Source organism: Acipenser ruthenus, chromosome 33, assembly GCF_902713425.1.
Source record: "Acipenser ruthenus chromosome 33, fAciRut3.2 maternal haplotype, whole genome shotgun sequence".
Lineage (NCBI taxonomy): Eukaryota > Metazoa > Chordata > Actinopteri > Acipenseriformes > Acipenseridae > Acipenser > Acipenser ruthenus.
The window spans coordinates 2,855,030-2,866,651 of record NC_081221.1 but is presented as its reverse complement, the minus strand read 5'-3'; the positions used below and the strand labels follow the sequence as shown (position 1 = coordinate 2,866,651).

Here is an 11,622-nt window from a genome sequence, read left to right as displayed (position 1 = left end):
AAGTAATAGCAGAGAAGTCGCCAGAAGTCCTTCAGGATTCTTTAATGTATCATTTTTTTGCACTTCCAGACACACCAGCTCTTTTATTTATTTATTTATATATTTATTTATTTTTTACATACCGTAGCTATGGCCATTTACAATGGACATACATAAAAGAACATTAAACTGTGCACAGAGGTGATGTGGTATCTTTACACATGGGTGGCCCTCAATGTTGTATCCATGCAGAATAACGTGGTTTACTGTACCTTATTTCTTACTCAAGTAAAATCCAAGTACATTTGCATTTACAAATGGAAATTGTGCATGTTGAAGTTTGAACAGGTACACGACTAAGGGCTGCTCTGTAGATAGATACCAAAGACTATTAACTCTCCACAAATGAATACAGACTAATCACACTTATATACTCGTCATACTTGTAGTATGACGTGTATAAGGAAATCATTTTTTAACGAAACTGCTATGTGTTTTGCTGAACAGTTTGTATAAAGCGTCCCGATTGATTGGAATCAACCAGCTGCTGAATGTGCAAAACCTCACTATCTGATCCCCTGACTCACTCCACAGTGAGTGCACCAAACAAACCTCAGGTATCAGATTGCTTCTGTGGGCATCGCTTGCATGTATCAGCTCAGTGAAAATATTTAGCACGATGCACTGCAAAAGCAAAATTACATCACACTTGTTCTAGACGCCAGATTTTTTCTCAGTTTTTGAATGTCTCTATCAAGACACTGCAACATTTCCTCTTGCGCCCCCTACAGTCTGTGGTGTTGCTGCAGTACCATCACGCTTCACTTTAAACCAGGAAAGATGTACACAGCAGTTGTAATAGTTACAAGTGAATGTATCACATTGAAAGGTGTTTCTGAGAGATGTGCAAAATGTCACATTACACAAGGGGCTGAATCAGATTTCCTGCACTCCACTAGGGTAAATAATGACTCATTGTTTTAAATTTCTCTTTTAAGCGCTGTGGTTTTGCTTCTGATGATTAAATCTCACATGATTTGACTACACGGTAACTCCGCTCATCTACTTTAATCAGATATGATCAAACGATTTGAGAAACAAAATCTAACTTACAAGCATAAGATAACTGGGACGTTTGCAATTAAACTCATGAAGTAACAAATAATTTGAAGAATGCAAACTAAAGAAATATCACCACCTCATCCAGTATTCATTTAATGGTGCAATATTGCAAGTGGGAGTGGGTGGCTGTATTGTATTCTCCATATGAGCAATACACAACACCAGAACAGTGATACATACTGTATTCTCGTTATAAATACAATGATAACACATAAGTTTACATTCAATACTTTTTTTTTTTTTACAAACTGGTACAATATAAAAATTGATATACAGTATATATATATATATATATATATATATATATTGGAATTTGCAAAAAAAAGATATACAGAATTAAAAAGCTCTTAGGTGATTGTATTAAAGCAGCAGATTTGTTGCATTAATGCAAAGTGCAGGTAACATGCACTGCAAGTTAGAAGCATAATGCATCGCGTAGATTGCCCAATATTTCTCAACGACACAGTATATTTGTAATGTACGACACTGCATGGTAGTCTATTATAGGCTTTGGTTATCATCCCTCCAAAGCAGCTAAGAAGCATAATTCTAAATGCTATCATTCTGCTAAAGTATGAAAAAAGGCAGACGCTTACATTGTTGTGGTCCTATGTAAAAAAAAAACGATGTGTCATTTAATAGTGTACAGTACTGTAGCTAATGCTAGCAATATAAATTTTGGGTCCAAACCCTTACAAAGGCCAACACTTGCAGTCTTCTAGCAGATAAAGGCCTTTCTGTGGTCAAATCCAGTGTTCAATAGCACCGAGACACTGGATGCATAGAGTTTCTGTACAAATTTAAACAAAAGACCATGCTCTTTTGTTACAGTTTAGCAGAGTTGTGTGTCCATCCATATTGTACAAGAGATCAAACCAGTGCACTAGTGTAAAGGGGCTGGGCTTACTCTATCTGTCTCGCCAGTTTGAATTCATTTCCCATGCTGTGGTAGCACGTTACATAAACATACACTGTATGGAATGATCTGCACAGTGTCATAAAAGAGGTGTTATCGTGTGAATGTAAATCAATGTGGCAGCCATTGAGAAAACTGGGCAAACACACTTTATTGAATTCCATTGACACAGACTAATGCATTTAGGGTTATCAAAACCATAAAATCATTTATATTATCATCTTCCTTAAACATCTGCAACTACATACCTTTATGACATGATTTATTATACAATAGACTAATAGGGAAATCTTTATTTTATATATATATATATATATATATATATATATATATATATATATATATATATATATATATATATATATATAGTTCTCTGATATTAAGGTTCAATTGTCCATGTAACTGATTCTATTATTATTAATATGGAATACTTTACATTCAGATTAATGGACAGCAGAATCATTATCGTTTTTGATGTTTTTCTTATTATATTTTTGCAGGCCATTGATATCAGGTATCCAAGATAGTTTTTTTGTTGTTGTTGTTGTTTAAAAACAACAAGATTTCAGGCACTTCTGTTCGCTCTCAACCCTGTAATTTGGAAGTGCTAAAACACGTCTGCTAAACTTTAACTATTACCAACCCTTTCTTCTCTGTATTATTGTAACTGACCAGAGATCCTGCATTGGATCGTTTGATTTGATCGCAACAGATGAGTCATCTTTGAGCAGCACCCCTGTTTCCTCCCCTATTCGTCCTTGTCCTCCTCCTGTATCTTGGGCAGGTTTTGCTCTTTCCTGGGGGCCTCTTCTGTCAGTGGCTTCATGCTGCTTGGAGACTCCACGGCCTTGGGTTCGTTGGTGTGGTACGATCCCTTGTAGCGGTACAAATACAGGTACAGGGCCGCTAAGGTGCCAAACACTATGAGCAGAACCAGTAGGATGATCACTGCAAAAAACAAAGACCTCAAGTCATAAAAGAGATTTTGCAGAGTTTTACCCTGTTGGGAATTCCAGCACTGGCCATTCAAGAGACTGGAATCCCACTTCAAGAAATAACAGTCCAGTGACGCTAAAATTTATACTCTTGCTGTTCACCGCAGTTCTGGAACTGATCTGGGTTCGCTGATGTATATATATATTTTTGTGGGGTGGGGTGGGGTGCAGCAAGGGGGCCCCTGTTGTCATGGCTCAGTATATGTATATATATGGGGCAGCAGTGTGGAGTAGTGGTTAGGGCTCTGGACTCTTGACCGGAGGGCTGTGGGTTCAATCCCCAGTGGGGGACACTGCTGTTGTACCCTTGAGCAAGGTACTTTACCTAGATTGCTCCAGTAAAAACCCAACTGTATAAATGGGTAATTGTATGTAAAATAATGTGATATCTGTATAATGTGAAACAATGTATAATGTGATATCTTGTAACAATTGTAAGTCGCCCTGGATAAGGGCGTCTGCTAAGAAATAAATAATAATAATAATAATAAATTCACCACAAGTCTGCATCTGAATGAATTTTATCGTTATTTTGATCTATACACCACAAGCCATAAACAGAAAAAACACAACATGTTTGCGTGTGCTGTCAGTCCTGCAAACTTAAGGGGAATACATGTACAGGAGTCTCACACGTGCAGGGCTGCGTGTTTTGAATGAACCTGGAAACAAATTAAAATAAATGCGTTTCCAGCCGATCTATCCTTCTCGCCTCTACATCTACAGGGAAATTTGCTGGACCTCAGTATTGCCCTGCGACTGCTTTTGACTGCGCCTGTCGCATTAGCGTGAAATTACAAAACTATTTACTTTCTACAATGTCGCAGGAACGTTTGACTAGAGCAGATATAGATCGTGCACCACATTTGCCGAAAACTGGATTATTCAGCTATAGTTGCAGACTTTGTCCCTGCGAAAGCACGCAAGATTAATTTCTAACTGTCTTTGCTGTAGTAAAATTAAATACATTTAATAGTGTCATCGTTGCCCTGTTTGAAAGTCATGGTATCGTAGCGTAGTATTACTGGTAAGCTTTGCATGGGGCCACTGCAGGACAAACGCCGCCACAGCTGCAGCCGCCTTTTAATCTGTTTTTAGATTTCAATTTAAGAGGATTTCAATCCAGCGCTAAAATTACAAGGCAACTGTGTCAGCTGCAGGAAGAAAGAGAGGCTGTTTATATTGTTAATAGGATGAAAGAGACAGGGTACCTGGAATCAAAAAGGAATTTAAAATGAAAGCTCAGTTTTATTCCCTTGTTGTACTGCACATTTAATTGAATGTCGCCACAACCAGGGAATTAAAGTAGGCACTGTATTTTTAAAATGAAGCCATCACTTCCTATGGTTATAAACATGATTAAAACACAGCATCCAGATCAACATTAAATGCAGTGGCTAGAATATACAATATACAGCCTATCGCATTTAGTAATTTTGATAATACGGCACATGGGAGGATATTATGACAGGGCAAGCCGGGCTCATGTTAAACACTCACCTGCTAACACTGGTCCACTGGGAGTGTCATCATGTATATAGGGGAACACTAGATTAAAAAAATACAAAATAATTAGTTTTGAAGCTAAGTAATATATAAACAGAAGGTATGCTGAAATGGAGAAATGGTTTTGTGTTAATAGTGGATTTCATTTAGAAACCACAGTCTCTGCCTGGGTATTCTGTACTATTGTAGACTAGGCAGATATAGGCAGCATTATGCACATATGAATGCAATTGATAGTCCCATAATAATTAATAACTGCCAGGGGTGTTTACAAGATTTAAGTGATCTGTATTGAAGTCTGCCCCAGGTATGTCAGTTTGCATTGTTAGAATATCGTGTAATGGTCAGAACTGGATATTGTGTAGATTTTTAATTTTTTTACTGGTAATAGAAAATAACTAAAAAGCTCATTACACAGTACTGTATAAATATAACAGTCAACTGCTGTGCTGTTCCTGTAAACATATGTCTGGCTATTCACACCCTAAATGCTTGCTGTTAAATATTATTGCGGCAGTATTATAAAACACATGAGCGATGGCAGATGTTTGATCTTAGGTGAAACGTGAGTTCCCTGCCTGACCCACCGCTTTGCTTAATGGATTACGAATCTGGTTCATAGGTTGCAAGAAGATACAGTAGGCGCTTGAAGCTAGCTGCAGTTACTTTTTGCAGAAACCAACTGGACTGTCAACAAGCTCTGAATGCAAAACACAGAACACCAAGGACACATTTTTTAAACATCCAGGATTTAGTATGATGGCGGGACGCTGCACACTACATGCATATCGGTTAGCCAGATTAACAGCATTGAAATTGGAGTTTGTGCAGGCTGTTTCAATGAGTATCTGTGTTTGCCTCCCTGGTGCTCTGTGGTGAGCTGTAGATCTGCAGCCTAGCTGAGATTGATGTTACTGCAGTAAGGCCAAGGGGAGGGGTGGCTGTCTAACTGTGCAGTGGTGCATATTTTATTTTTTATTGTCTATTTGCAGCCCAGTCTCAAAAGTCCACAGTTTTTACAAAAGTCCATATTCCTTTTACCAGACTTTTTATGGGAAAACCAGGTAGCAAAATAATGACAGAGTACTTTATTAAGAATGGACGAGCCTTGACTGAGGAGGGACTAGCCTTGAAATTAGAATTCTGGTAATTGAACCCTCCTTATGTTCATGTGTGTTATTTTCATTGATCAGTTACATTACCTGGTCCTGTGTACCAGGGGTCTATCTCCAGGGGGATTGGAGGATGGACCACTGGCCCGGCCCCACAGTTAGACTCCACAAGCTCTCCCATGACGGTGATGGGGAGGTCAGTCTTGTTGGGTCTGAAGTACGCCTTCAGCGGGACGATGTTATTGAACTTGACCCCCGACAGGCATCCCGTGAAGCCAGGGGTGTTGTACTTCTGGATCTCTGGGTCAATTACACCAGTCTCTGTTCCAGAAAAAAAAAAGAAAAAAAAAAAGAAAAGCAATGAGTTTCTTTCTTTCTCTTATATTGTTGGACTCCCAACTCACCAGTACCTTTGAATGGGTGTTAATTTTCCTTTATTTTCCTTTATTTTTGTTATTTGCACATTTAGATCTTAAATCTGCATCCAGTAGGCTTACACAAATATCATACGTTTTAATAAAAATCAGGATTTTATTTTTCTGATAACAGTGCAGGAGACGCACATTGTTGGAGTTGTTGCTTTTTAAAACACGTGCACCGCACACAAGACTCCTATAGGGTCTCCCGAGTGGCGCATCCGGTACAGGCACTCTGCACCCTATAACCTGGAGATTGCCGGTTCGAGTCCAGGCTATTCCACTGCCGACCGAGTGGGGAGGGCTTAGGTCGTCCAGGGTGTCCTCGGCTCACCGCGTACCAGCGACCTCTGTAGACTGGCCGGGCGCCTGCAGGCCTGCCTGTAAGCTGCCCAGAACTGCGTAGTCCTCCGATGCTATAGCTCTGAGGCAGCTGCATAGCGGGCCTGCAGAGTGAAAAGAAGCGGATGGCTGATGGCACGGAGGACGCGTGTGTCCGTCTTCCTCTCTCCCGAGTCAGCACGGGGGTGGCAGCGGTGAGCCGAGTCGAAATAAAAATAATTGCCGATTCCAAAAAAAGACTCCTATAATGATGATCACAATTTAAAATTGGTTTATAAAACTGAAATGGCTGACACAACTTTTTAAAATTAGCAATAAAGTACACCAGTTATGTCTTTTTCTTTTTATAATAATAATATGTGTTAATACATTTCCTAACTGAAATGGATTGTAATATGCTGTGGACATGTCTTACCCAACACTCTTCCAAGAAACAGGGATTTTGGAGAATCAAATTTCTTGTCGAATATCAACGGTATACTTTGGAAGATAGGCTGAGTGTAGTCCACCTGCAATGAATAAATAAAGCAACAAAAACTAGTCAAGTACAAGTTATCCAACAGCACTATGCATCAGCAGTTAGTAGATGTATTTTAGGGGAAGGGGGCTTGGTAACACAGACTGGAACGACATGATTTCATTGCTGAATGAATGACTCAGACATACAGTAGTGTGTAAATGTATTAAACACCTTCTGTTGTTTTGATTTGTTGTGCGTGTGAAATCAACTGAAACTGAAAATCTTGGAAAATTGTCAAAATAGGCAAATTAGTCTAATTTAATTGATGACTTTAATAGGTCACACATGCAACTGATTTAAAAATAGTAAGAGAAAAGGAACACATCGCCACAAATGGTAAAGTGCAGGACACTTTTTAGAAGTTGTTTAAGATGCCTAATTAAAGCACAAAGTGGTTCACACGAGTACCTATCGTTTCTATATCACTGAAAATGGAAATTCTCACACCCAGAGGTTTTCATGCAGGTAGGTATATAAAGGACATAAATGACAAATCTTGAGGTGTTCAATACTGAAGTATCGATACAGTTTTTACCTCGATTCTGATTTCTCTGTCCTTCCTGGTGACATTAACAATGTGAGGGTCCCCGTCAGCCATGTAACGATTGCTCAGGGTGTATTTATTGGTAAATAAACCCAGCCGGTACCTCAAATCCAAACTACCTGCAAGGGGAAGATTAAAAATACTACAGTTTGCATCGGACACACCAATTGCTGCACAGGACCAGTAATTTATAACGTATTAGCAAAAACGGAAATTACTTCAGTCACGCACAAAGCTTCTGTATAGATGAAGCGCCACAAACAGTGTTTACTTCATATTAAAATCCAGATTACATTTCAAATATGGGGGGAGTTTTGTACTGTATATAAACTAAATCGAGAAAAAAAACGTTTAAATGGACGGATGGCCACCGTCGTTACAAAAGCGAAGTACATTTTATTTTCATTGGTCTTCGCCAATCTTAATTACAGGACAGTATTGTATTGTGCATGCAATATTTATTGCACAATGCAGCAAGTTGTTTAGGTCCATACTTACCGTCGTGTTTGAGGACCACAGCGATGTAGTCATTGGTGAAGGAGCTGATGTACAAGAGCACAGCAGGGGTCTCTCTGGTGCTGAAGCTGAACACAATCTCCTCGCTGGTCTGGTTGTACCCCAGTGTGAAGCTCAGAGGGTCCACGATGTTGGCAAACTGCGCCGCCACCGTTATTGCTGCTGAGCGAATGCTGTAGCGTAGCCAAGTCCCGGGTTCGAAGTAACCGCCAATATCTTTTCAAATAAAATGAAAGAGATTGAAAGGAGAGCTAACCAATGCATTATGGTATTGGATTATAATCGGAATGGCTGCAAATTCATAATGAATTCAGACTGAATGCCACAGGAATAACACCTGAATATCTTATGCGCTTCCTCTGAGTTCTGAAGTAATTCATTTTCAATTCAGCCCTGTTAATTCATAAGGTGTAAGATCTTCATCAGAGCAAAAAGGGGGACACCACTTATAATATTTTAAAACCATGTTAGAAATCCTTAATTACACTTTAAAAAAGCACTAAGCTTTTATGTAGCATAATTTATTATTATTATTATTATTATTTGCTGCATTTACTTGCATGCACTTAAAAAAAAAAAAAGCACATTTGCACTTAGCTGAAAAAAGTGTTTTAATGTTTATCGGCATACTATAAAACAAGAAAAGATGAACAGCAGTGATTCTCTTGAAAATAAAAACCACAAAGTTTGATCATGCCAGCTGATGTACAGTATTTGTCATTACGATAGGACTTCAGCGATTTGGATGTAAAACTGTACCACCTTGTGAAAACTTAACCATACTTTACCATAACTCTCTGTTCTTACGATTATTGGCCTTTGTCTTTATCTTTCACTAGGCTTTACTGTACAGTAAAACGCAAACAAAAAAAGGTAGGCAAATACACATGTAAACTAGCCCCCTCTCTTGTGCTCAAACAAAGTTAGGAATAAATCTTCACTACTGTATGAACTACTGAGCAGCCTTTTAGAACACAGAACTGATATACAGTAACATAATTTCAGTTAAGTAAAATAGAAGTCTTAATAGAAGCCGAGAAATAAATAATTAATCAGGTCATTATCTGTAATTTCCGCCGTTTCACAGTAATGATTCGATTATGTTAGGGTTATGGATAAGGCTATGGTTAGTGTAATGAAAATACATAAGCTGCTGCAGCAAAAGTTCTGTTCTAAGTGGGTGTTTATTGGGGATCAGGTTATTAAACTGAACTTTACAGTGCTGTAATACGATCTTACCTTTATGACAATACAGCCCGTCGAAGGCTGTCTCGTTGCAGTCACAGAGGTAGGTGCTGTATTTCTCCACACATCGTCCTCCGTTGCGACACAGCACTTCGGACGTGTTCCAACAGTGACCCGAGCAGTTGTACTTTATCCCTTCCAGCTCGTTCACTTTCCCTTCCAGGTTAAGGGTCACCCCGTTCATCCGTAGCCCCCGGAGACAGCCCAGAAACCCCCTCATCTTGTACTCCGCTGCTCCTGTTCGGAACAAACATCAGAACAGGAATTCCACGAAGTCCTACGAAGCTAAAACTCTAATCAGTTTGAACCACAGTTGTTTTTTTGAATACACGTTTTAAAATTTCTACCCAATTGGACACGCCCAGTTAAAATGTTGCCTCATCGCTGCAATCCACTTACCGATCTCAACTGAAGATCAATGGGAGACCTCCGCTGTCGAGCTAATCGCCTCTTTGCACCCATCAAACCTAAGCAACAGACCAAGCTACTGAACATTGAACATTCGGAGTCCCCATGAATTTCCCTCCTTAGCCCAGCCACAGTTCAACGGCCAATCCAACACTCCCTTTGGGTCCCCAGCCAAGATCAGCAACATGTGGGATTTGAATCGCTTGCATGACTCAATCAAGGTGAGCCACTGGGAACACTTTACATTGACAGTGTATTGCGGAACACATTCGCTAGGACACCCCTGCTGGGATCTTTAACGTCACATTTTAACAACTCCTCTTCAGGGTCACTGGTTAAGCTCCTGATTTTCACCTAAAGGTTACCTATCCAAATACTGACCAGGCGCCACCTTCAGGAGTTACAGATGAACGGGCAACCTTGCTGTCTAGCCAATGGAGTGACCCTATGCAACAGACTGCTACTGAACCCTGGATTCAAAGGCTCAGCCTTGGAAATCTCCGCCTGGTCTAGTCCCAGCTTTGCTTTGAATTTGCTTTGCTCCTGATGAGATCCAATCCAAGATAGCAAGGCTGCAGCATCGGGTGGAACTGATATACAGAAAGACAGGCGTTAAAACAGAATGGGTGCATGACGTACCCACGAGCAGAGGTTTGGTGAACACCAAGTTGACGTAGCTCTGCGAAGGAAACCGCCTCACCACCCAGGGCTGCTCGTCCACCTTTATCCGGGCCATCTTCACGTTGATCTCTGCTTTGACAAAGTGCCACTGGTCGTCGTTCAGTGGGGTGGGGGATTTCAGAGTGGCGTTTATAATTCCGTCTCCGACGCTGAAAATGAAGAGAAGTTCCGTGGTGGCTGAAATGAAAAGAGCACGGCGTTGGAGAACACTCCTGGGATTTTTATAACATCTGTGAGGGTCAACGAAGGCTAAACAAATATTTTGAGCACACATGAGAACACTGAAGCTCAGCTGCAGTTGTGGCAGGATGTTTTCCAATTCAACCAAACCCGGATACAAGAACAAGGAATTAAGAAACGGGGTTACATTTGACCACGTGTATGTTCTGTGTCTGGAAGAACATTATAACGCACACAAAGAAATTGATATTGTCAGGAGGGCTCAGCTTCACACACACACGCGCAGTTACAGGCACTTGCGAGTGAGAAAGCTACCTGAATCCTCTCCTGACGACAGAACTGTACAGAGCTATCTCCCACAATTAGGTAACTGATCATTATCTGAGTTGTGTTTAAAACTAGGTGCTACATTGTTGTGTCTAACGATAAATGTTTAAGCTATATGCGTGTAACTTTTGAATGTTGGAATCAATAAATGGAAACATAGCAATAGGTATTCACTCATTCGTAGACATCAAATTAATTTGTTTCCTTACACATCCTCACCGAATCTCTCTTAAAACATCATCTTTTTTTTTTTTTTTTTTTACATAATCTACTTTTTCTTACAGTTGAGCTCCACCCTGATGAAGTAGGGGGGCCCGGGGTTCTCCACGAAGACGCCGTGGTCTGCCGTGGTTTTGAAATGAAACGAGATGTCAGCGCTGGTCCCCGGTCTGAAGGTAGGAAACTCCATGTGGGTGGTTTTTGTAAAGGAAACTGTGTTCCAGGTGTTTCCTATGCAATAGAAAACAACAGATGAAAACAGTTACGGTTCTGTACAAACCTGAAACAAATTCTCAATATAAGGAGTAAACAAACGTATGTGTAGTTTTGCTCAGTGATGTTTTAAAAAACACAATTCACAATCCATTCCTTTTTTTTCTTTTATTTTGTAAAACAAACATGTTACAGAACTAGCAAGCAATATATCATGTAAGAGGGTCTCAAACCAACGCGCTGCGCTATTTATTCAGATATTATAATTAGAATATTAGCATTTGTGGCAGATTTGTGCACTGGATCAATGTGGGTTGATGTCTTGAGTGTCACAACAGGGTTAGATGTGTATCTAGGTTTCAAAAGCTGAGGGAACAAGAA

General features: G+C 39.9%; 1 protein-coding gene across 1 annotated transcript in view; it reads right to left on the bottom strand.

Annotated features, from left to right (window-relative positions):
- Positions 1–79: 79 nt before the first annotated feature.
- Positions 80–11,622, bottom strand: part of cntnap1 (contactin associated protein 1) — a 34,133-nt gene continuing 22,590 nt past the window's right edge. The window contains exons 16-24 of the mRNA XM_034055793.3: positions 11,092–11,259; positions 10,261–10,479; positions 9,208–9,450; positions 7,951–8,184; positions 7,444–7,571; positions 6,804–6,897; positions 5,721–5,951; positions 4,513–4,560; positions 80–2,965 (exon numbers count right to left, since the gene is read on the bottom strand). Coding sequence (XP_033911684.3) covers positions 2,766–2,965; positions 4,513–4,560; positions 5,721–5,951; positions 6,804–6,897; positions 7,444–7,571; positions 7,951–8,184; positions 9,208–9,450; positions 10,261–10,479; positions 11,092–11,259 — 1,565 coding nt within the window. The 3' untranslated portion in view covers positions 80–2,765. The remainder of the gene's footprint in view (positions 2,966–4,512; positions 4,561–5,720; positions 5,952–6,803; positions 6,898–7,443; positions 7,572–7,950; positions 8,185–9,207; positions 9,451–10,260; positions 10,480–11,091; positions 11,260–11,622) is intronic.